Source organism: Centroberyx affinis, unplaced genomic scaffold (genome assembly GCF_046629955.1).
Source record: "Centroberyx affinis isolate AG114_WGS23_722 - 3 ecotype Tasmania unplaced genomic scaffold, CSIRO-AGI_Caff_v1 ptg002163l_1, whole genome shotgun sequence".
NCBI lineage: Eukaryota > Metazoa > Chordata > Actinopteri > Beryciformes > Berycidae > Centroberyx > Centroberyx affinis.
In genome coordinates, this window is record NW_027280478.1 from 192,872 (window position 1) to 219,621 (window position 26,750).

General features: G+C 43.9%; 1 protein-coding gene across 1 annotated transcript; it reads left to right on the forward strand.

Annotated features, from left to right (window-relative positions):
• Positions 1-26,630, forward strand: erc2 (ELKS/RAB6-interacting/CAST family member 2). Its single transcript, XM_071532109.1, has 20 exons — positions 1-675; positions 9,733-10,167; positions 10,534-10,608; positions 12,427-12,582; positions 13,628-13,795; positions 14,582-14,749; positions 16,010-16,147; positions 16,360-16,500; positions 16,894-17,034; positions 19,475-19,674; positions 20,878-21,000; positions 22,642-22,657; positions 22,732-22,877; positions 23,438-23,449; positions 23,910-24,033; positions 24,222-24,382; positions 24,672-24,819; positions 25,152-25,228; positions 25,706-25,769; positions 26,604-26,630. Exons 1-20 carry the CDS (start codon positions 1-3, stop codon positions 26,628-26,630), a joined length of 3,195 nt encoding a protein of 1,064 aa, XP_071388210.1.
• Positions 26,631-26,750: the final 120 nt, after the last annotated feature.

Consider the following 26,750-nt stretch of genomic DNA (forward strand, 5'->3'; position numbering starts at 1 on the left):
ATGTACGGCAGTGCCAGAGCAGTAGGCCATATAGAGAGCAGCCCCGCACGGTCCCCGCGCCTGCCAAGGTCCCCCAGACTGGGCCACCGGAGGGCCAACAGCGGGGGCGGGGGTGGTGCGGGGGGAAAGACGCTCTCCATGGAGAACATCCAGTCCCTCAACGCTGCCTACGCCACTTCAGGGCCCATGTACCTGAGTGACCACGAGGGCGTGGGCTCCACTGCCACCTACCCCAAAGGCACTATGACTCTGGGACGTGCCACCAGCCGGGCCATGTACGGGGGCCGCGTCACAGCCATGGGCAGCAGCCCCAACATTGCTTCAGTGGGGCTGCCCCACGCTGACCTTCTGTCTTACAGTGACCTGGGCTCCCTCTCCATGCTGCACCACCACCACCACCACCAGGGGGTGCCCTCTGCCCTGCTGAGGCAGGCGGTGCGGGGCAGTGGGGGGGAGCTGCTGGAGATGCAGGCCCAGCTCAGGGACATGCAGAGGGAGAATGAGTTGCTGCGCAGGGAGCTTGACCTGAAGGACAGTAAGTTGGGCTCTTCCACCAACAGTATCAAGAGCTTCTGGAGTCCTGAGCTGAAGAAGGAACGGATAATGCGGAAAGAAGAGGCGGCGCGTACTTCAATCCTTAAGGAGCAGATGAGAGTTACTCATGAGGAGAACCAGGTGAGAAAAACTCTCTCAGCTTTCATAATCCACTGACTAATTGTGGCAACTAATTTCAGTTGCCAGTCTCTTGTCTTTCTGTCTTTCAATCATTGTCTTTTTCAATCGGTTTCTCTGTACTTTCTCAGATTTGCACTCACCACTCTCTTTTCTCCAAAAGAGCAGTCTGTCATCCTCAGTCCAAGAACACTGAGAATAATTGCACTCAGTCAAGGTTTTTAATACATGTGGAAACCTTTCTGGAAAGAGAGAGGTCTCAGTGTGCATAAATGTTTAACACATACTTGGCTTCGCCTAGTGTTCTTCAGAATTAATGCCACATAGAGTGAGGAAAAAACACATGGAACATTCAATGTGAAATCCTATAATGTAGTAAAGTCTTGATTTATGAAGTAATATATTGATGCAAATTCATTCAGCATAGCTTTTACATTCTCATCTATATAGTATGTACGTACTTGTATTAAAGCATCTAATCCTCCACCCTTTAAACTGTGTAAATCTGCTGTCAGTGTTTCGATGATTACATGAATAGTGGCTTTTCTTTCTCAAGGTGAGTTTAGACTCTACCAACAGTGTGAATTAAAGCATCTGTACACAATCTGGCCACAATATTGTTTAATTTTAAGGTTATGTTCAAAGGTAATTAACAGATCAGCAACACAGTTTGATATGTTAGGGGAGTTTTTTTTTTTTGCATGCTTCGATGTGGGGGTGTAGTCATGGCCCAGTTAAATCACTTACAGACTAGAGAAGGCACAAGGCCCAGAGACAAATGTCAAGGACACTTAAACACTCTCTCTCTCTCTCTCTGTCTGTCTGTCTTTCTCTCTCTCTCTCTCTCTCTCTCTCTCTCTCTCTCTCTCACTCTCTTTGTCTGTCTGTCTCGCTCTCTGTCTGTCTCTGTCCCTCTCTCTCTCTGTCTCTGTCCCTTCTTCCTCTATCACCACTTTCCTTACCATTACTCACTCTGACTTTGATCATATCGCTCCCTGTCTATCTCTGTTCATCTGGCCTTCACTATCTTCAATATTGTAGATACTGTAAACAGTTTACCTATCCTCAGCTGCACTCTTTTATTCGTTTTCCTCATGGCCCCATGGGCATTTTTCTGACATATATTATATCAAATCAATGTTGATAAGAAAGAGTGGAAACAGATGTAAAACCACAGTTGACCATCACTTACTGTAATTCTAGCATGAAGACATTTTGTATTCAATACAGAACAATGCACTGTTGCACTACTTAATTTTCATGTTTTAACATAAGTTGAAGGATTACATGGTCTTCTATGGGTTGAGGAAATTATATGACCCTTGGGCTCATGAAACACTTTAAAAATGCATTAGATAAAGTCTAAAATGCATGGTCATCAAGATAAGAACAACACTGTTTTTCTTAGTGGTTGAGAAGTTCACATATTGAAGATCATACAGCAGCAAATGGCAAGCTGATATATAGTGTAGAAAGAACCTTTTTGATATAAAGGAGACAGCTTTGTTTGATATTACAACTGCAGGTGAAAATTGCACATTGAGGTAGATTGTATAGGTCAGCATATTGCTGGACTGGACTGTTTTTTTGAGGCAGGTTGAGCATGATGCAGCAAATTGCACAATGCCTCAAGCAACTTAAAGACTGAATTTTTCCAGCTGGTTGTAGTCTTTGTGCCAGTCTGTCTGACGCTCTGTCTGTCTGGTTGAGTGATCTTATCGTGCACTGAGCAGCAAGCAGGCCAATCATTACTCATGGCAGCAGACACTGTCACTCCACCTTTCAAGGTTATAGCGGGATACTATTAGTGTGACTCCCACAAAAGACCTGTCTGTGTGCATGTGTGTGTGTGTGTGTGTGTTTGGGTATATTAATATCCTCATCGAAACCAAATCTTTTTTGGCTTACCTCAGTTTACTGAGTTAGAATAGACTGCAGTATACCAGTTTTCCCTGGAGCAGTGCCATGCTGCTAGTGGGAAGGATGCCCAGCACTGGATGGCTTTACCCACTGGAGATCCCTAGAGGGGAGCTAGAGGGACCAGGACTCTTTCATATCTTTACGTTTCACAAAAATATAGCAGGACAGTATTTGGGAAGAAAGTGTGCCTGATAAAATAGAACCACCATTGCCTCTGACAGGGCACAAGCCATTCATCAATGCTAGTGAATACTTGGTGTGAATGCTTGTGTGCTTAGCTCGGCTTTATAGACTGTACGAGCTGGGACCCTTGAATGTTTCCAGCAGAATATGAAATGTGTACAGTGTGGGCTTTCATGTCTTTGTGTTCTATACAAAGAGAAGACTCAGTTTGTCCATCAGCGTTAGCTCTGGCTCTGCAGTGAATGATATTTATATCCCTCCTGATAGAGTTGCATTAAAGTGAAGTGTGTCAGCTAATAAAAGGCAGATGTGCCTTGTTACTATAATTGGTCATTTCTATCTTGATTTCTGGGCTGTTGTGCCTCCTTATGTAAGTATACGCTTCTGGTGGGATGGTTTGGTCACACCCATTGGGCTTGTTGAGAGGCGGACTGAAGAGCAAATTGCCTCATTAATTATGGAGTAATTTCAGGCCAATCACATCTGTCTAGTAGTACCTTTTACAATTGCCTCAGGTGCCTCAGGCCTCTATTAGCTTGAGCAAATGCCATAAATAATTTATATTGTGAAAAATAAGAACTGAAAATGTATGCCTCCTTTTATAACATCTTGGCAGAGAAGAAACTTGTCAAACCATTCAGGCATTGCATTTTGTCTTTCATCTGTCTTCCATTTCTACAGCACCAATTCCAATACGACTGAAATACCAACGATAGCCTACAGAGCATCATCAAGACAGTTGGGCTTGACTAGAGGAAAATATTTGCTCAGTACTGTTTGTCCTGGGCATATTTAACATATACCATCGGCACAGGCTGTTTTAACTCAGAATCATTTGACTTGGATTCAGTAGAAATTGCTGTTGTGCTGAAGCTGGACTGGAACTGCTAGAGGCAACTGTGTGAGCTTGAGCGTACCATATCTGACTGAGTCAGGACCACTGCTGCTCAGCCACCCAGTCAGCCTTCATCAACGCAATCCCCAAAATGGAGGCTGAGCCACCCATATCACTGCTCCGTCTACGCACAGATACAGTGTCTGAGACATGACATGGTTTCTGCTGAAATGTGTTTTTACTGTGAGCTGTGGATTGCTACATGCCACCACGCAGTGAGAAGACAGATGCACATGTGGCCAGGATGAGACTGTTTGTCTCTCAGCAAGGTGTTGGGGGTTGGGCATGTGTAGTGAACAGATTTCCCCAGGTGTTGTGATAGCTGCTTCACTTAGAGCACACAGTAGGTACAAGGCCCAGCACAGTGTGTATGTAAGTGTGTGTGCTTGCATGCATGTGGGTGTGAATGTGTACTGTATGAGTGTGTGTGTGTGTGTGTCTGTGAGCATGGGCATTTGTGTATTTGGGATTAGAGATCACTTATGCCAGCTGCTAATGTATGCACAGAGATTTAGTCAGCATAACCTGTCTGCAGGGGCCTCACTTTCTGTGTGGGAGCTGTATGGTCACATGTATGGTCAAATATCCCTTTGCACATATTATTCATACATGTGTTGGTACAGTAGGTGTGGGCACTGACAATTAATAATTGGGCTGACTAGCTAGCTATGAAGAAGAAAGAATGGAGAGGCATTAAGGCAGTATTTGTTGTCAGTTGTCATTTAGCTTTGTTCAATAGTGCTAAATTTATCTGTGGCAAACAAGCTTGCATGATGAATAACGGTAGCCTATTGATATTTTCACATATGTCATGACATAGTGAGCTCATGTGGACATAGGAAGTATCATGTGAATAGTCAATGTGTTCAAAGAGCCCATGGCTCCTTCCTGTGGCAGCCACCTTCAGTCTGAGCACATAAGATGGCTGCTGCTTTATCCAGAGGACAGGAGGACGGACAAAGATGAGATGAAATGAGGAGGGAGAGGCAGGGAAACGTACAGAGAGCAAGGTTAGTAAGAGTGAGATTTAAGTGGAGGATGGAAGAACTAAGCAGAGGGGATAAGGTCTGTTATAGTCCACTAGTGTCATTTTCTCACAGACTTTGGATCAGAGCAGTGTAAAATAAAGGCCAGCCTACACGTCAAAAATGTCCATATTAACAAGTAAAAAAAAAAAATCAAAAAAAAAATCAATTCTGCTATTAGGGTGAAATAATTCCACTAATTTCCACTGCAGTTTCACTTAACTCATCTTAATCCATTTTAACAAGTTAAGATGGATATTTTTTGCAGTACAAACAAGAATGAGTCCATAGATACAGTGAAAGAGAAGAGAACAGCATGAAAAGAGAGAGAAAGGATCAATCAATAAAAGCCAAATCAGCTGTGTATTTTTTTTTGTCTCCCTTCAGTTGCATGGCTGATGTGTGCAGTGGTGAGCGCTGCAGAAACTGCTGCAGCCAGTGTTAGGGATCATGGATCCGGTTGTTGCTCTGCTCCCCAGGGTGCCTCAGCCTTGGAAACACCACAGTCTCATGCTTTTGTGAGCTCACTGATAACAAAATATTACTTGAACCAAATGGTGTTTGAGGTCTTTTTACACTTACACCCAGGTGAAAGGTGTTTTTTTGATTTGCAAGGTGTACATTTGGTGAAGTTGATGTAGATACATGAAAGTTAGCTTTATATTTAGTTGAATGCGTCGCACGACCTTGTGCATACGTTTTTAAAACCTAAGTATTATGAAGAAAGGAGTCCTCTAATATTCAATTTTGATATTCAACTCCTCTGTGCTGTCCCTACTCTCCAATTTCTGCATTCGTGCTCCTCCTTAACTGCCCTTTAGCTGAGTGCAGATGAATAAATGCCATGTTTGCTGGCATGGCTGTGGCTGTAATTGTACATTGTCAGCCATCGTGACATACAACACACAGATTAGGAATGCAATGAACAGTAGGCTGCTCTGACTCAGCGCTTTAGAGCTGTCCATGTGTCAGTTATGAACACCCACACATACCCACCTACACACACACACACACACACACACACACTCACACTCACACACACACAAACAAACACACACACACACACACACACACACAGACACACACTCTCTCTCCCAGGAACCTGCAGCTGCTCACGCTTCTGCCCCCTGGTAAATGTACTGTATGTCACAAGCCTGGAATCATAAGGGTCATAAGGGTTATTAATTTCCATGTTTACCTGCTTCAAAATATAATTAAAAGTCACACTTCACCTACATTATATAACTAACTCATTTTTAAATGTTAGGCAGAACCTAATAATCTCAAGGTTTTGGTGTTTTGGGTGTATGTGCATCTAAGCAGACATACCATTTGACATTCTGAGATATGTCTTGAAAAAACAAAAACAAAACGGTATTTATATATCAGAGTCCAATTCATCACCTAAGATGTAGCTCTCAAAAGGATTTTGTGACAGCCAGAGCTCCACCCAGTTACTCCTGGCTCCATGTGTAAGAGAGAGGGGGGGCAGTGTAACTCAGCATCTCTCCTTGACTCTGTGAAACCCTTAGAAGCTCGTTTACAGGATCTGCAGTGAAAGAGAAGCCTTCTCTGGAGCCTGGGTGACCACAACCCCAATATCCGCTGAGTCATGACTGACGCACCCCAGTAGGACCCTAAACAGGAACTGGTACAGTTCTGCTGCGGTTGAGGGGAGGATGGGGGATGAAAGACCATAGTCATTTTAACCCTCTGTGCAATTATGCAAATGGATTCGTTGGACTGCTTCCTCCAATTTTGTTCCAAGACGACAGATTATTGATCAGAGCACAGAGAGGGAGTGCAGACAGAGAGCTGTGTCAGTTGAGATGACAGAGTGGTAAGATGCAGGGAGGGAGAGAGAAAAAAGGTTTCAAGAGTAAGAGTGAACTCCCAGCAGGGAAAGGTAGAGTATCACCCAGGGTAGAGTAACACACAGTCCTTGGGAAGGACTGTGTGCAAAGTGGTTGTCAAGATTTCTGAGAGCAGGTTTGGGATTTGGCATTTTAATGCCTGCTACACCATTTGAATATTGCTCTGTCCCATACTAAATGGCTTTGGTAATACGAGGATAACAGCAAGGCTAATATTCACAGGCGGTCATGCTCTGCACAGTCATAACTCGTGCAGCAAAGTCATTACTGATTATGATCGGTTAAGTCTTTTTCCAACAATATCTATTGTATTCATACAGTATATGGCATTTAAGAAAGTAAGAAAAGAGTCACTAATAGTATTTTCTACACAGAGTGGAATTGGGTATTAAGGATAATTTTGCAACATGACAATGATAACTAGACAAATCATGCTTTCTGTTATAAGATTCAAGATTCAATGTTCTATTGCCATACCAACTTAGTTGTTAGGAATTTGTCTTAGTGTGCTCATAATACAACATTAACAACAAGGACATCAAGCACAACATAACATAAAAGACACATTTAATATCCTGACTCTGGGATCCAATCACTCACAAGCTTAAAAGCATTTCATGGACAGTAATTTATCCATGTTTATGTTATGTACTGTTTGTTCTTTTTTTGTATTTTTTGTATAATTTTTCTTCAACTGGGGGTGATATGCAGCCAGAGAGCGGTAGTGTAAAGTACATTTCCAACTAGTGACAGCGATGGGAATGGGAGTAGGTGACAGTAAGCGTATGGGAATAAATGGACTTCAGTGAGTGTGTAATTGAAGATTTCAGAGGTTTTAGGTGGTTTTAGTGTACTCGCCCCAAAATGGCTCTGGGAGCGTGCCCAAAACTTTGGAAGTAAGATGCACTGGCACTGTCCAGCAGAGACTGCATCAGCTCCCTCTGGTAGCACAAACACTGCCCCCTAATGGCGGGAAGAGCACGTACCATGCTTATTCTATACTGTAGAAGTGTAGAAAAGGATGAATAACACAAATTTACTTATTTTGCTGTTTTTCCTTTTAATTTTTTTTTAATGATAGGCTTAATATAATCTGTCATCTGCTGTGTTGTCCATCATCACTAGATTATACTTAATAATATATAAATTATGTCAATACAATTACATTAATATAAGACTACTACTACTACATTCACCACTACTTCTGCATGCTACTGCTACTACTACTACTATTACTACTACATTCACTACTGCTACTACTACTGTTACTACTACTACTAATAATAAGGGCAATTAATGTGATATTACAGTGCTTGATTGGCAAATCATTTTCAAACCTCACATTCGCCTCTTTCCAGAAAGGTCATGTTGATAAAGTCATGTTTTTGACTGTAAGGTGTACTGGGAATGTGACAATGATGTGTTGGGCTGAAGGCTGATAAATGGACAGCTGGACAGACGGATGGGTGGCTCTCATTTGAAACTCTCGCTGATTTGTGTTGAGCATCCGTCTCTGTTGCATCATGCTCTGACGCTGTGTTTTACCATACATTTTTTTTCTGTTCGTTCTGCCCATGCTCTGCAGCTGCTGGATGCCAGGAGAACCAAGGTTTGTCCCTATGTTTGCAACACCTGTTGTGTGTACAACATAGAGTCACCTTCAGTGTGACGTGTATTTTCAGACGCCTGGCAATCCCTTTGCACCATACACCCCCCTCCTATGAATCCTCTCTACCCTCCAGAAGGAAATCGACTGTTTTCAGCAAATTCAGCCTGTCTCCTTGTCCTGTGAACCTTCCTACTGTATTTTCCCCTACACACACTCTAAAACTGTAGAGTGTGGTTGGTTTGTTTAATTATGTCACCCCAAACATGTCTGGTGCTCCATCCCCCTGCAGTATCTTATATCCTACAACCACTGGACACACAGTAAGTTGGGTTTGATTTCAGTGTAAGGATCTGTTTCTACTCCTCTGAACCCTGATAGGGCCATTTTCTGGACATGGATTGATCTTAGTCCTCTCTAGGGAGATATCCATTGAAAAAAACAATTAATCAGCAAGAACCGGTCTGGGTGAACCAATCTGTGACAGAAACTAGGCCCTATATAACATCGTTGCTCGAAACCCTGGCCCAAAACCCCTACACACAATAGAGTATGTTAAGCTTAGTAGTGTGTTTTTTTTATTTTATTGAATAAAAACAAGCACATAAAAAATACACACAGGCACATGTACAAACACACACATCCTTATACGTGTACACCTTAATTCAGCATCTATGGTCACTCCCTCCCTGAAGGGTATGGATAGGTTTTGTTGCAGTGTCTGTTTGTTCATCTCATATTTGGACCCATCCTCTACGGGATACTGCTCATATACATAATGATAGCACAGAGTCTTAGCCTGTGCTCGATTAGCTTGCAGACCCCATTCCATATAATTTGATGCCACTTCTGATGTTTGAAACGTGATATCTGTATCCCGGCCTCTCAGACTGAGGCAGAGAGCAAAGAGCGTGCAGCATTGGGGTGGTGGGGGGTCGGCGTCTGCTTTGATTAGCAAGTCATGAACCCTGATGAAGTCTGCTCACATGTATAGAAACAGAGCAACGCAGCATACTGATGAATTAATCTGCTTGACAGCTGTGATTTATTTCAAGACTTCATGTATTTTCTCTAAGCAAAGTTCTTCCTGTGATTCCAAGTGATTAAATCCTTGACAAAGAGTTCAGTTTATGTAGAAAAATGAAGAAAAACAAATCTGTCTTCTCACATCTTTCCCTGAATAAGCATTGTCTTTTGGCAACAACAATTTATTACAGTGTATTTGCTTCCAATGCCATTGCAAGGTAAGTCATGTGTCCCCCATGTTTGAGCTACTGTAAGTGTGTTTGCATACTAGACTTTTTTAAAATGTTTTTCTACAGAACCTTGTGGGACAGCCTTTCAGAACTGTGCATCTGTGTTTACCCTCAAGTGTAGCGTTCATAAAAAATACCTTGCATTGTGTAATTTTTTTCTTAGAATGAATTGCACTAATTGTTGAGTGTGTGTTTGTCTGTGTGTGTGTGTGTGTGTGTGTGTGTGTGTGTGTGTGTGTGTGCGTGTGTGTGTATGTGTGCATGTGTCTGTCTGTACTTGCACCTGCACATTATCCCACAGCATCTTCAGCTGACCATCCAAGCTCTGCAAGATGAACTGCGCACACAGAGAGACCTCAACCACCTGCTGCAGCAGGAGAGCGGCAACCGCTCCGGTTCCGATCACTTCACCACCATCGAGCTGACCGAGGAGAACTTCCGCCGGCTGCAGGCCGAGCACGACCGGCAGGCCAAGGAGCTCTTCTTGCTGAGGAAGACCCTGGAGGAAATGGAGCTGAGGATTGAGACCCAGAAACAGACACTGGGTGCCAGGGACGAGTCCATTAAGAAGCTGCTGGAGATGCTGCAGAGCAAAGGGCTGCCCCCTGGGCCGGGCAGGGCCTCTGAGGAGGAGGAGCAGGAGAGGGCCAGGCGCATTGCTGAGGCAGAGGCCCAGCTTGGACACCTGGAGGTCATTCTAGACCAAAAGGAGAAGGAGAACATCCATCTGCGAGAGGTATTGTATTACCAGGGTTATGTCTATTTTAAATAAGCTTCTTTGGTAAGACCTGAAATAGTCTGTTTTTTATCTTTTCATCACTAGAGGGCAATACTGGGCTTCACATAATCAATATGCGCCATTCTGCTGCTTAACTGTAGAACACTGTTTACATAATGTTTGAATGGAAACCTGCAGAACACTTCAGATGCATGGAAAATTTAACATTTTGTAGGGTATGGAGGGTATGCATGCTGTGTGCAAAGACAAATGTAATGAAAGTTCCTAATCTTTCTTTGAAAGTAATGGTCTTGGTTTCAGTACAAGAGACCACAATATATTCTGCCATGTCTTTGCTACATAATGTTGTGTCTTTTGTCTAAGGAATTACACAGGAGAAATCAGCTGCATCAGGATCCAAGCAAAACCAAGGCACTGCAGACTATCATAGAGATGAAGGTAAGAAACTCACAGACTCACATCAGAAAACCTAACCATTACCACATACAGTAGTTCATCAGAACAGAAATCTGGTATTCTTCAAATAATTCTTTGTGCAGTAATTATTATTGAATTGAATCATGCAGCTGTTATTGTTTTCATTAATTGTTTCATAATGTGGGGGTTGTGAGCCGTGTAACTTTAATTAAGGGTTATACAAATAAACTTGACATGACTTAATATGCACATATACATACACCCATATTCCATTCTTTGAGACCAATGCAGCTATGATATGCAAATATAAACTACACCCATATTCCATTCCAAGAGTACTACGCCTATTCAGATCAATGCCTGATCCTGGCAGTGGAGAAACAGGATCATCCAGGTACTGAACCATCATAGAGCCCATCAACCTAGCTGCAGAGGCCTGACATCACTTCCTCAAAATAAATCATGACATCATCGCTGAGCTGACACAACCCCTCTCGCTCGGCTGGATTGGCGCTGTGCAGCCCCCAGCATCCCCTAGGATGGTCATGTGACCGACGGCTTCTGGGATCCTGTGGATTTGCATACAGAGCGAGGGGAAGGCTCGCCTCCTATGCTGTGAAGGAAGTCCCTGCATCTCTCCCTCTCTCTCTGCTCCTCTGCTGCTGTGTTGATGCTGATGGAAGCATGAGTAATCCTCCCTCCCTTTCTCCCAACATCTCTCCCGCCCTCTCCTCCTCACTCACCAGAGACAGCACAGAGTACATAGCCTGCCTCCTGCTACCATGGAAACAGGTGTGGTTGTTTATGACAGTGAGAGGCCAGTATGCAGAGGGATAGAAAGAGAGAGAGAGAGACAGAGGGAGGGAGAGAGAGATAAAGAGCAAGATTTATTGACCAAGTCGATGTACCAGTGAATACATTTGGATGGAATAAAATCTCTTTCCTTTCAAGGTACAGTGTTTTGTTGTATCTATTACAGTAACATTCTCTCAGTGATGTTTGTCTCGTTACAAGCTACATGGAGATTGAGATAAACGAAGCGCATGTACATGTGCAGCGTTCAAGCATTGATGTTAACCCCTCAGATCCTCATTTTGGTGAGGAAGGTATGATCTTACCCATGTAGTGGGCTACGACTGACCCTGCTAACGGCCACAAGTTCATAAGTTCAGAACCACTGGGAGGAAAGAAGGGATGAGGCACAAAAGAGAGAGAGAGAGAGCGAAAGATAGCAAGGAACAAGGTTGCTCTATGCTGTGCCGGGGAGGGAGATGGACCATGGCTAATCTTAAAGACGTTGTATTATTTATTTAAAAAGCTGTGAAGCTAAAGCTGCACTCACAGTCGCAGTCCAGACTCTGGCTTCTGCATTGATCTGCAAGCAACTACAGCAAAGCACGGCTGTTACTTTTCCTCCTTCTCCTCTGCACATCTCTCTCTGGTTGGGCTGATCTCTCTGTGCTGGATGTGTGCTCAATATTTCCCAATGGTGATTAATCCTCTGAGCAGCTGCAAGGAGCTGGGTGGAAAGCTTCTGATTTTACCCACAGATACTGCAGTTGCTCTCAGCTACATCAAAGAGCTCCCTCCAGTCTCTCTCCCTCTCTCCCTCTCTCTCTCTCTCTCTCTCTCTCTCTCTCTCTCCCGCTCTCTCTCTCACTCTCTCTCTCTCTCTCTCTCTCTCTCTGAAGCTCTCATTTTTGCTTTCAGGCTCTCTCTCCCTCTCTCTTTCTTGCTTTCCTGGACTCTGTCTCTTGTTCAGGTTTATTTGCAGCATGCAACTTGTGGAAATGCCAGTCTGGGTTTTAAGGTGTGTCTCTTCTGCATGTTTGTGTGCAGGATACCAAGATTGCCTCTCTGGAGCGCAACATTCGGGATCTGGAAGACGAGATCCAGATGCTGAAGGCGAACGGCTTATTGAACACAGAGGACCGGGAGGAGGAGATCAAACAGATGGAGGTCTACAAGAATCACTCTAAGTTTATGAAGACCAAGGTAGATGCTTTTTGCACTATGCATGCACACACAGAGAAAGAGAGAGTGAAATATTACGCTGTAACTATTAGTTAACTATAATTTCACAAACAAGCAGTATTGAGTTGCTCAGGGTATAAGTAGACCTGTGCAGAGTGAAGTAAACTAAATGGGGCTGACTGTGTTGCTGAAATTAGCTAGCTTTAGCATTAATGGACAGTGTCATTAGCAAAGTGTTTCGTTGGCAACTATCTGACAGATGCTTTCCTGCTGTCAAGACCACCAAAAACTATCCAATTAGTAAATGCATCCTATGACATATTTAAAAGAACTTAATTACTTCATTATTTGGCTGCCACTTGACTGCTATTATAAAGCCTACATTATTTGTGATGCTTAAAGAATGAAGCCTACAGCCTACATTGTTGTCTACTCATGCTGAATGGCCACAAAATAAAAGTGACAGCTTAGTTTTATGTTTGACTGACCTCACCTGCTTAAGATTTCAGAATGGTCAGTGTTACTATCAGCTTGCACTCTATGGCTACATGGCTACTTATGTTTTCCGCTGCTGTGTGGTCAGTGTGTGAGCTGATACAGCTCAACTGTCAAGCCTCCAGCATCTCTGACTATAATCTGTGATCATGTCAAGGTGCATGCTCTCTCTCTCTGGGGCACACGAGGCGCTTTGGAGCTTTGGCTCTGTGTTTACATCCTTCTCCTCATATTAGCCATCCAGGCGCAGACTGGTTGCAGTTTTGTTATTCTATTTTTAGAACTCTTTTCATCAATCATAGATAGAGATGATGTATAATACATGATTAATGCAGGGTAGTCAGTCCCAAATGCATAATTAATGAGAGAAAAGCATGGTGATAGAAAATAGTAGAAAGGCTTTAGTGACTAGCCTGCTGTTCTGCTGAAAGAGGTTTTTACACGCACATGTACACACACATACACACACACACACACACACACACAGGCATGCCATGATGTTGAAACATTTCAACTACATACAGTATGGTCATGTACTGGGCTTGATATGTCCTCTGTTGTGTGTGTGCAGATTGACCAGCTGAAGCAGGAGTTGTCGAAGAAGGAGTCAGAGCTGCTGGCCCTGCAGACAAAACTGGAGACCCTCAACAACCAGAACTCAGACTGCAAACAGCATATAGAGGTGCTCAAAGAGTCTCTCACTGCCAAGGAGCAACGTGCTGCCATCCTGCAAACAGAGGTAACAGAAAAAACCCTTACCATCTTTATACACATAAAGTAACCTAATAATACACAGCAGGGGTTCTGAAACTTTTTCATCCTCATAGCCAAACTGAACAAAGCATAGTGTTGCCCTGGGCCCCAGGCTTGTTAAAACATATTATCTATCTTTTGGAAACTGAACTGTGACCCACGTTCCAACCCATAGTTGAAGAAACAGTAATGCACAGTGTACTCTAATAGGAAATCTAAAAAAAAAGTCTCATTATGAAACAACTAGTTTCTGTTCTCAATTTTGATTGGCTGAGTCACGCTTGAAGCCATTGTAAGATATCTGAAAAATATTATATATATATTTATTAAAATTATGTGTTACTGCTGTTTTATAAAAGCAATCAACAACTTTTAGAACAGCCAAGAGGATTTTAGGCTTTCCACTTTTTGTCATTCTTAACAACACCTGTTAGCTGTTCCAAAATCACGGTAAACCATGGCCTGACTGTCATGGCTCATCTACACTTAAGTAATACAAGATAGAGTCCGCACTAGAAATTGCTCCAGTGGTCTTTATTACCACCACATCATGTAACGTTTCGAGCGTGAGCTCTTCTTCAGACATGAATGTTGACATGATTCATGTCTGAAGGAGAGCTCTTTCTGTCCAGCACCTAGTTTTAGTTTGGATGTGCGTGCTTTCTTGTATCTTTATCTACACTTAAGTCCACATTATATTAGGTTCTTTTATTTTAGGCAGGCTCACTATATGGTCTGCCTCTGAGGTTTTGTCGGCTGTGTTGTACTTTAGGTGGACGCTCTGCGTCTGCGTCTGGAGGAGAAAGAGTCCTTCCTGAATAAGAAAACCAAGCAGCTGCAGGACCTGACGGAGGAGAAAGGCACTCTGGCCGGAGAAATCAGGGACATGAAGGACATGCTAGAGGTTAAGGAGAGGAAGATCAACGTCCTGCAGAAGAAGGTCAGAATCAAAGCTGATGTCAACCACATGAATTGATGGATGGATGGGTGGGTGGATAGATGGAGCGTTAAAGTGGGTGGGAAGATGCTCTGAGGAAAATGTTCAAAATAAATGGAAAAACCATTTGCAGTTTTCCTTACATCATTGCCTCATTTAGCTGTTATAGTACAGTTTGCTATTTCCCTATGAAACATCTGTCAATTCAGACTACTTACAATGAAGATGGTAAAATTATTTGTAACAATATGACACCAAATTATTGTGTGTGATTTTCTTTCTAAACTATCTAAACTATATTTTTCAGAACAATATACTCAACTGTAGGCAATTTTGGTGCCTTTCTGAAGTAGTCTGAAACTTTAAATGAATGAGGAACAGAGAGAGTTGTTTTGTCAGATTCCTGTGCCCTGGACTAAACCAGTCAGTGTCTGAAAACACAAAGTAGAGTGGTTACTCTCTCCATTAAGGAGTGAGAGAGTCTCTGCTGCTCTCAGGGGGAAAGTGTCCATAGACAGACAAGGAAGAAGATATTTCTGCCTCACCGACTCTAGTGTGTGCTATAAATACACACTGTTACTCCCTCTCTCACCCTGACCTCCTCACCCATTCCCTTTGCTTGCTTTTTTTTCTCTCTGCTGTATTGCACCTTCTCTCCCTTGTGAAATGCCTCTATCCACTTTTTTCTCTCTCATCTCTCTTATCTCTCTTGATTTCAAAGTCTTCTTTTTTCTCCCGATGTGGTCGTTTGGTTTTGTTTCTCTGTGTTGTCATTCACATGCTGATGCTACACATACAGTTAATAGCACACAATAACTCACACTCACCTGATTAAATCAATCCACGTTTCTTTCTCCATTTATATATATATAGTATATATATTTTAAAATCCATCTGTACCAAAGCTATGTATTTCTACAGTATTCTTAATGTACAATGTTTTCCCTGCACCTTTCTCAGCAACAGCAGCCTTATTTTATTTATTATACTTTCCAAAAATCTGATGATGTATTTCTTCTCTGAAAGGGAAAATGCTTCATTGTTAAGCCCTAGCACATTTCATGCTATGAAAAAGACACGACAGAGAGACAGCAGACAATATAAGTCTTCAAAGCTCCTATTAGTCTCCAAATCCAACTCCAACCTTGGCTTTTAATACTGCTCTGGTTTTGAGATCATGCTAATTGCCTCTGGTTCTCTGTTTCTCTCTGTCCCGTTGCTGCCACCGCCCTCTCTGTCTTCTCCTCCCTGTCCCTGTGTCAGATCGAGAACCTGCAGGAGCAGCTGCGGGATAAGGACAAGCAGCTGGGGAACCTGAAGGACAGGGTCAAGTCTCTGCAGACTGACTCCAGCAACACAGACACTGCCCTTGCCACCCTGGAGGAGGCGCTCTCTGAGAAGGTACAGTACTGCAGCATGCAACTCACTCAGTTGACATGTAAACACCTGCTGTATGACTCTGTTTTGCTCTTTGGGGGGTCACAGCAGAGTTGTCTTTCACCTGAGATGAATTATGTTTAATTTCGGTTCAGTCAATCAATCTACTGTAAATTTGTGTGTGTGTGTGTCTGTCTCTGTGTGTGTCCCTACGTGTGTGTGTGTGTGTGTGTCAGGAGAGGATTATTGAGCGTTTGAAGGACCAAAGGGAGAGGGAAGACAGAGAACGTCTAGAAGAAGTGGAGTCCTATAAGAAGGAGAACAAGGATCTCAAAGAGAAGGTCAACACCCTACAGATGGAATTAACAGAGAAAGAGGTCAGTGAGAGTGTGTGTGTGTGTGTGTGTGTGTGTGTGTGTGAGAGAGAGAGAGAGAGAGAGGGAGAGAGAGTGTGTGTGTGTCTGCGGAATGAAGGGTAGCTCATATTTTCTTTTTTGTTTATGTATCTGCAAGAGTGGAGGGGGGTTTCCACATGACTGCATATTGTACACGTGTGCATTAATATATATACACTTTTGTTGTGCCTGTCAGTCCTTTATGTTTCTGCACTCTACTGTACTGTGTGTATAGCGTGTACTGTACTTCTTTCATCCAGTAGGCCTCATTATGACTTGTAAGCTGCTCCTTCTGGCACTGTGACCCAGTTAAACCTGCTGGGACTGTGCTGGTTTGGACCTGCACTCACTGTCTGTACTGTCTGTCCCCTGCAGTCCAGCCTCATCGATCTGAAGGAGCACGCTTCATCCCTGGCTTCCTCTGGCCTCAAGAAGGATTCAAAGCTCAAGTCGCTGGAGATTGCTATCGAGCAGAAAAAAGAGGAGTGTAGTAAGTTGGAGACGCAGTTGCAGAAGGTAGGTGTGCGTCTCTCAGTGCACAATCACTCACATGATAAGCATTGTTTCATTTGTAGGTTTAATTTTGGTTTTGCGAGACTTACAACTGATGTTCTAGCTAAATGTAAGTTTTAGTGTTACCAGTAACATTTGACACCATTTCACACAATTCAACAAGTCCTTTCTCCAGAAATACTCAGTCAATAGTCAAATTTCAAAATGCTTAAAGTTATCCCCTCTCATATTTTAAAGATGCAAGCCTTGTATATTATTTTCATGGAGGATAATACTGAAGCATTCTCCACTTGTAACAAGCATGACTAATAACCACTTCCTCAACAAAACACACACTGCAGCTAACAGCAGATATACAGAAATAATGCACCAATGTGAACACTGTGAAAACCCCTAATCCCTCAGTTAGCTAATTCCTTGCTTTCATTTCTTTCTTTTTTTTTAAAGATGAAAGTCATTTGTCAGAACTATCGCAGTAAATCTGACTAAACCAAAAAAGTTAAACTGCCTACCTTAAAAGATAATTAAGATAAAGGCTACCATCATGCTTCCCCCTCCCCCTGCATTCTCTCCTATGACTGGCTGCATCACTTCGCTAGGCCACTGAGGGGAGCAGATAGTTCATTAGATTCTCCATCTGCCTCCTCCCACTCCATAATCCCCACCTCTGTTCCTCCTGCAGTAGTCCGGGTTGGGTCCCCCCTCAACATGTGACACGTGTGCTGTACTGAGACTATGTTGCTGCTCTGTCAAACATGTATTGTAACATGTCTGTTATACCCTGTTCCTGTTGTTGTTCTCTCCTCTGGCTAAAGCTAAATTCTAACACTACTCTCCTGGGTCTCCCCCCTCCCTTCCTCAACCCCCCTCTTTGCAATGTAGCAAGCTGAGCAGCTATTCAGTCAGATGAACAATCCTGTAAGTCCCTCTCTGGAGCTCTCTGAGGCACATATTGAAAGCATGAGGACACTGATACATTTTTGAAACATGCTAGATGGTGATCACGCCAGCCCCAGCACAAGTTTTGCTTTCACCTACCAACTTGATGCATGTTGATCATTGCACTGTATTGATATTACTTGAGCTTAATTGACTCAGTTCAGTTTTTTTGAGGAGACATATTGTAGCGTTAGTGTTACATATTTTTACAATTGACTTTATTTGGTCAGTTGGGTTTTAAAATATGTTCTATATATGTCTATTCATTAGTAACAATGCTTTTGATGAGGCTCTGCCTTTGGTTTATCTGTGAGTGGTTTGGTTTATCTACAGTACAGTGTTTTTTTATTCTTCACGTTGACTTATTGATAAGTAGACCTCAAATGGTGTTATATATACTGTACAATCTAATAACTGAGAGCAGTCTCTTTTTGAGATAAATCTTAATCTCACTCCTCATGCTTAAAATATGATACTTATCGGTAGCCTACGGATTGACTTGGACCCTGTTGCTTCTATTTCTCCATTCTTTGACTGACCATTGCAAAGATTGTGCAGCTTTGTTGGGTTTGCATGATATGGTCTACCTTGTTGCATGTGTTACTGTCACTGTGGCCACGCTTCACTGTTGTTTCAATGTGGTGAAAGTAGGTGAGATACCAGCAGCGGTAGTAGATCACTCTAGTGTTTTGGTAGATGCTTTTCCTTGGCTCTGTATAGCTCTTGCACTCGTGCGACCTGTGTTGACATGTGTGGTTGCGTATTGTTTCAACGGTGATGTGTACCACTGATTTAATTCATGGAGAGATTTACACATTGTTGTCATAATGATTAAATTAGTCCATATTGATTAATGCTCTGATTACTTTGTGACAGATTACCAATAAGATAGAATCTTAATGTAATAATCTACTGCCACTCACATTGTTACTCTAAGAGTAAGAAAATACTCTCAGCTTCTACAGTATTTTGCTTATTATACTATATTAAAATGCTGTACAAACATGAGACACACATACACACAAACACAAATACACACATACACAGCCTTGCATACTGCATACCCACCAAGTGTGCCAAGTGACTGGCAGTCTCAGAGGGCTGTTAAATGGAGCTAAATAATAGCTCTGTTAAAGCTAATGAGCCAGCACCAGTAATGATGCCCTTGTCCGCAATGTTTTACACTGCTTTATTCATTCAGAGAGAGAGGGAGAGAGAGAGAGAGACACTGGCTGACTGGACTGTATGTGTCTCTTCCGTTGGCACTAAACATGTGTGTGCTGCACTGGACGTGTGTGTTGATAACATAACTCTAACTGAGCATGCGTGTGCGTGTGTGCATATGTGTGTGTGTGCCTGTGTTTGTGCCTGTGTGTGTGTGTGTGTGTGTGTGTGTGTGTGTGTGTGTGTGCGTGTATGTGTGTGTGTGTGTGTGTGTGTGTGTGTGTGTGTGTGTGTGTGTGTGTGTGTGTGTGTGTCCTTCCCTGGTGTGTGGATGCAGAAGGCCCATGAGGTGGAGCAGCAGTCAGGCCCGAGAGGAAACCCGGAGTATGTAGACCGAGTCAAGCTGCTGGAGAAGGACGTGTCCTACTACAAGGACGAGTCTAGCAAGGCACAGGCAGAGGTGGAGAGACTGCTAGACATCCTGAGAGAGGTGGAGACAGAAAAGAATGACAAGGACAAGAAGATCGCTGAGCTGGAAAGGTAACTAACATATAATATCTAGAGAGGTTAGTGCAAATGTTCATTTTAGTTTGCAGGGATGTAATTACTACTTTTCATCTTGATATGTATTGTGTATTTTTGTTATAATCACATAGAAACAATGAGTATGATTGTTGGTCCTTTTTAATATGCTCTGCCACTAAAATTATTATTTCAAACAATGTGTCACAGTTTGTGGTGTGCTGCAACACTATAGGCAACATATTAAATTTCTCACCCTGGAGTTTCAACAGTCAAAGTTCAGATGGCACTTGATGGATGCGCTGTGTCATCTTGAAAGTGCCCTATGCTGTGTGCGTCATATTTTAAGTGAGCTTCCATGTGCCTTTATATAATTCATGTCCTCTGTCATTTTCTTGTTGTTGATGTACCAGTGTGACATCACAAGGGTCTGTCAGCACACTGTGGTGCACTGGAGCCAGTCATGCCCTTGTATAATACACTCACCCTGGCCTCACCCTGTAAATCTTGTGGCACTGCATTAGATGCAATAGTACTGCATCCTGCCCAGTGCCACTCAAACACTGCCTTAATGGAAGAGGGCAAACTGAATTCAGTTAATGGACCACAAACATAAAGATGGTGGCCTGCTCAGCTTTCTGGCTCATCTCACAGTGTGGTACATGCCCAGATTTTCCAAACTGGAAGCAGCTGGCAAGAATACCCTTTGCACTTTGGGTAATTGTTATTGATGTCCCTCTGGAGGCTACCATCTTTATTTACCTGCACAGAAATTTCAATTGATGAGACTGAGGCAAAAATTGGTTGGACTGCATGAGATGCCCACATGGGTATTTTCTGCCAGTGGTTGCCCCTCTCCCTGCCACTGATAGAGTCCATGCCCTGCTGCTTGATAGTGTCCCTTCCCAGCCAGTGTTAGTGCCATTTCGTTGCAGTGTCCTGCTAAATTATTAGTGGTGTTTGATTAACTGAGTGTTCTTCTTTGCCATCTTTACCCACTTTTCTCCTGTCCTGTTCCCCTCTCTATCTTCCGTTTCATGCCCACCTGCCCCTTTCTCTACCCTCTGCCACTGATGACTGTCAACCTTGGTCTTGAACCTCCTTCTTTCTTTTTTTCACCCTTCTCCAATCCCAATCTGTTTTTTCAATCTTCTGTCCATCTTCCTCACGACTCTTTCTACCCATGCCTCCCTACTTTCTCTGTTGTGCCCCTGACACCAGCCCCCCTCCCCCTGCCCCTCGCCCCGCCCCTCGTCCCGGTGGCAGAGCCCCCCCTGACCCGCTCCCCTCTGTGTCCGCTGCCCCCCAGCAGATAGGGGGCATGGTGTGGGATTTCCTGGGAAAGTGAGTGCTCTGCCCTGGCACTTCAGCTCGGCTGCGTGGTTAAAGTCTTCGACTGCGACTGCTGCAACTGCATCTGGTTTCACCTGTGTGCCTGGGTCTGCCTGCTGTCTAAAGCAGTGGTTCTCAACATGGGGTCTGGGGACCACCAGGGGTCCTTGAGGGGGTTCCAGGGGGTCCCCAGCAAATTGATGAATTGTTAAGCTTCACCATTATTTCATTTACAAGAAGTTAACACAATTAGAGAATGTAGAAGAATGACTATTTTGATCATAGTTTCTCTGTTATCTCTCTACCTACAATACAGATAGTCATGGAATTCTGGACAAAATCATATGTGACAATAAAAATATTCTCATATTTGGGTCCGTGAGACTCATCAAGTGGGGGTCCGTGGCTCTAATGTGGACTAAATTAGGGGTCCTTGATATGAAAAAGGTTGAGAACCACTGGTCTAAAGGATTCACAGATCTTTATATCAGAGTGATGGGCTCTATTTTCAGTGCTTTGTTTCATTATTTTGCCCATGCACATGATACAAAGATCCCTGGATTCATGCCTCCTTTGTGCGAATATCTGCTCTTATTTCTTTAGTATGTGTATGTGTAGTGCTGGTTGTATTATGTTGGTGCCGTGAGTGATTTTGATTGGTCTGTGTGTGTGGTGTGTGAGTGTGTGTCTGTCTGTGTCTGTGTCTGTGTATGTGGGTGTGTGCGTGTGTGTGTGTCTGTGTATGTGGGAGTGTGCATGTGTGTGCGTTCATGCCGCATGTCTGTTTATGCTTTCGAATTGCATGTGGCTTCCAGTGTTTACAGCCATCTATCTCTGCATTGATGAGAGAATGGGGAATTAAGTGAACAAGGAATTTGATGTATCTCATTACAAATCAGCATATTAGAGTAGCATGTAGAGTATGATAAATTGTACAGATATTTCAATGATGTTTCAATGTTAAGGTTCTGTATAAAGTCACCATACAAATAAACAAACATTAAGTAAGACATAAATGTTTGCAATATATGTCTAAGTTGGCATATATTCTGTGAATTCCTTGGATTCCCTATAGATGTTATTCCACTCTGTGGTTCCTGTTGTGGCTTGTTTCCTTGATGTGGCATGGTGCAGTCATACAGTTAAGCAAATCACACCAAGGCCAACCAGCAACCAAATACCACCATTTGCATGAGGTGCACTTGAGACATTTCCAAAATTATTACGGTCTGCAATTACCTGTCAAAATCCAAACCTAGTAGTGAATCAGGCTAAACTCTGTAAATTCAAATGTAGTTACTTGGTGTGATTTTACAAACTGCTCTTGTTTCTTTCACCCATTTTAGTTGAATATAGCTACACTATCACTGAATGTTCTTTTTTAACAGCATAACTTATTGTACACCACGCACACACACACACACACATACACACACAAACACACTTGCATGCACACACACCCACACACACCTTTTTGTGTCTTTTTGTGGTGTTGGCTGTTTGTTGTAGCTTATGTAGGTAGTTTCTGTCCTTAGAGCCGAGTCCTTCTCCTGCCATGAGCACGCTTCCCCTGCTCATTCCAGCCACCCATCTGCCCGCCTCACCCTACTTCACCCTCAACCTCTTTAACTCTCAATCGCCCTCGCTCCTCAGATCATCTCTTGCTCCAGTAACTTCACCCAACCACCACTCTGTTTTCCAGTGACCTTTTCCCGTTCCCACTCTCCTGCTCTCCTTCCCCAGCCCTCCTCTCCCTGCCTCGCCCCAATCCACCCCGCCCTGCCTAGCTTGCTCTACCAGATACTAAGGGAAATGATCAGCCTAGTGGCCTGCATGAATAGAGCTGCTGTGCTCCAGGTCTACACGTGCTCAGTGAGTGAGGTGCTGTAGTAGGTAGGGTCTGGACTGAACCCTTGCTCCCAAAGTGTGTCAGTCCAGTCGGGTCTCCTCTGTCTGACCTACCCTGCTTCCATGACTGATTCTCTCGCTAGCTCACTCCCTCTCGCCCACTTGGTCAACTTTGCTGTCCAAACCACTGTTGGCTTCCCCCTTGCTCGGCGCTCAAACCTTCTCCTCTGCCCCCCTCCTCTTTTTGCCCGGCTGATTTCTGCCTGTCTGACCGCATGTCTGCCACTCCCAGGCATGGCAGCAGATGCACATTGTTCCATATTTTCAGAGAAGGTGCATCCTGCATTAGCTGTGTCAGGCTGCAGAGCAGCTGCTGTTACAGCTGTGTTTGAACTCCCCCATGTTGTTTGTCAATGAATACACCCTGATCTCCTGTGGGTCCTATATTATTTTTCTGTAGTTGTTTCTTTATGTCCTGGTTCTAATGTCTCTGTGTTTTTTTTACTCTTCCCTCTGTGTCCTCTTGTTTGCTGCGTCCAATGCTGCTTCCACTTGTCCTGTCATCCCTCCCCCTTTTCCTCCTCCTCTTCTCTGTCTACAGTCTAGCTCCCAGGTAAGTAATGTCCCTCTTGGCATGCCACCCCCTCTTCTTCCCACCTCCATCCCTCACCTGACAAGTGCAGCCACCCCCATTCTAACTCTGGTGCTTAAACCTGTGAGTCATTTCAGCAATCTCTTCTTCCACATTAACAAGAAACTATAAATTCATCTGTGATGCATATGTCTTGTTTCTATCCTGGTGATCTGATGATTGGTACCATTTTAAAACCAGACTCATTTAAAGTGCACCTGACATGATTGCCCATTATGCTGTACTTGTTATACATGTTTGTGTTTCATGTTTTTTGCTGTGTCATATTGGTATATGTGTGCTACTCACACGCTTATTCACCTTTGATAACACTAATGCCACAAAAAATGTCTTCTTATGTGTTTCTTGATATAACTGGAAGTTGGATTCAATTACATAACTTGTTCAGTATGGAAATGTTCTAACTTTTGTGGTTTTACAGACAAGGCGGCAAAGACCAGACTAAGAAGGGTCCAAACATCAAACTGGGACCCCAAGGGGACAAGAAAGGCATGGGACAGGACCCTCGTAAGGACAGCACCATGGACAGCAGCCACCATTTAAAGGTGCAGATTTGCTCATGAAAGATATGTTGTCTTTGATGAGATATATTTTTGTGGGAGTGCTTAACTAATACTGTGTGTGTACGTGTCTGTCTGTGTGTCTGTCTGTCCATTTGGTGTGTGTGTGTGTGTGTGTGTATGTGTGTGCGTGTGTGTGTGTGTGTGTGTGTGTGTGTGTGTGTGTGTGTCAGCTGGAGGAGCTGATGAACACCCTGGAAAGGACCAGGCAGGAGCTTGATGCAACCAAGCAGCGTCTCTCCTCCACACAGCAGTCGCTGCAGGAGAGGGATGGCCACCTGACCAACATGAGACAAGAGCGCAGGAAACAGCTAGAAGAGATCCTGGAGATGAAGTTAGTACCATCATGTTTTTTGATGTCATCCGCCAAAAGCCAAAGCGATCAGGTTTTTTGAGCAACTTGACTCCTGTAATTTGACATTGTCTGGCTCAATTGAAGCCTGGATCCTGGCCATAAGTACTGTTGGCTGCACTTGGACAGCCTCCATGACACTGACGCTGTTTGGTTTACAGCTCCTTAGTTAAAGGGTCATCATGAATTGATTTGCCTGTGCATCCTTTAGTTACTTTAACTTTTTATAGGATATGAATGCTGTTTCCATAATGTTGTTTTTTCTCCTCAGACAACAAGCTCTGCTGGCGGCCATCAGTGAGAAGGATGCTAATATCGCACTGTTGGAACTGTCTGCCTCCAATAAGAAGAAGACCCAAGAGGAGGTGCTGGCCCTCAAGAGGGAGAGGGACAGACTGATGCACCAGCTTAAACAGCAGGTTAGTACCGGGGCACACTGTCAAAGAAAATACTCGGTGCACCCCAGCTGGTCATCAAGGCAACTTGCCAGTTTTTTCCAACTGATCTACTGGGCTTCGGTTTACAGCTCTACCAAACTGACAAGGTTCCCCGTTGCCCTCAAAATCCTGCTGAGTGTTTTAGCAGAACTACATTTTTATATAAATATGTGTTTGTGCTGCTGCCTTCTGCTGTGTTGGCTGATTTGACCCATTTATATACCCAGTTATTAGATACTTATTGCTGAGGAATGATGTTCTCTTTACAATTGCGGAGCATCATTGTTGCACTAACCAATTTCCTCTTTCTACAGACACAGAGCAGAATGAAGCTGATAACTGACAACTATGAAGACGAGCACTACCATCCACATGGTCCTCACCACCCGCAGCCTCAACCCCCACACCCTCAGCCTCAGCCGCAGCCCCAGTACCCCCACCCTACCCACGCCCAGCAGCCTCCGTACCCCCACGCCCCACATGCGCAGCACCCGCAGCACGCGCAGCACGCGCAGCACCCCCAGCCCCCTCCCCAGCACCCACACCCACAGCAGCCCCAACCACAGTACCCTCACCCTCCTCACCCACAGCACCCACAGCAGCACCCGCAGCAGCACCCCCAGCAGCACCCTCAGCACCCTCAACCTCCCCCTCAACACCAACAGCACCCACGTCCCCCACAGCCCCAACACCCACACCAACAACACCCGCAACATCCGCCCCAGCACCCCCATGGACATCCCCCGCAGCAGCACCCCCACCCTCAGCACCCTCATGGCCCTCCTCAACAAGGACCCCACCCCCAACATCCGCATCCCCAACATCCTCAGCACCCACACCACGGCCAGCATCCACGTCACCCACCCCCCCACCATCGTGGAGGGCCTGCCCGAGGACCTCCCCATGCTGGTCACCGCCCCTCCCCGGACCAGGTCAGATTCTCCCTCTATTTCTTGGGAATTATCCATGTTATTAAATGTTATTTAACTATTTTACTATATTTCAGCAGTTAACTCTTTGGCCAAAGATGTTTTTCTCTGCTAATCATTGCTGGTGTTGCTAAATAGTATGAAGTTTGTTATATTATCCAAATGAAAAGGCCTCTGGGCTGTCTGTGTCTATTGTGTGATCTATTGGTATCTATTTTTCTTAAGTGAAAAGAATAGAACGCACACCCAAGCAAGGTGCTGGCTTTCAGAAAAAGAGTAAAAAACGAGAAAGCTGCAGTAGAGAGAATTGTGCGGCTATCTTTCTTTTCTTTTTTTTTAAACCAAAGAAATCACCTTGGTCCCTTGTTTGTTGATGCAGAAAAGTTAGCAGCAGCCAATCATGTACTTGTGTCACTATATTTCCTACATATCACTTCAGCACCATCGGCGCTACAGCTAGCAATCAAATGACAGTCAAACCAGCCACTGGACAGTAGCGCAGTGTTGGGTTGCTGTTGGTTTGTACACAGCATTAGAATGGTGCACACAAAGCAGGGCTCACATTCTCATCTCTTGCTTTGATGCAAAACCACACAATTCAACGTGAAAAGCAGTAACTGCCAACTAATGATATTCTAATGAACATAGCTTTCATATTACAACTTTAATACGTTCCTGACACTTGCTCTTACTTCTCACTGGCATGCTTTTTTTCCTGTCTGTCACTCTGCCTACTGTGCCACTAATGTCTTTTGAACAGCGCTAACTCCAGTAACTGTCTACTTTCTTCACTTCATGCGTATCCCTGCTGTTGGCCTAAAACATTGCCAACAACAGGATGACGAGGAGGGCATTTGGGCATAATCCTTGCTGTGACAACCAAAGCTGTAATGTTGTTTTGAGGGGTGAGATATATTTAAGACTTTCCTACTTTCCTCGCTGTCTCCAGTGGCTGCTATGTTTTTTTGTAACAAACTAAACAGC

Excerpts from the sequence above, each read along its gene's own strand:
- erc2 (XM_071532109.1), top strand. The coding sequence starts at position 1 with ATGTACGGCAGTGCCAGAGCAGTAGGCCATATAGAGAGCAGCCCCGCA. Across the intron at positions 10,168-10,533 it reads AGAACATCCATCTGCGAGAG|GAATTACACAGGAGAAATCA; the intron begins GTATTGTATTAC and ends CTTTTGTCTAAG. Across the intron at positions 24,383-24,671 it reads GAAGAGATCCTGGAGATGAA|ACAACAAGCTCTGCTGGCGG; the intron begins GTTAGTACCATC and ends TTTTCTCCTCAG.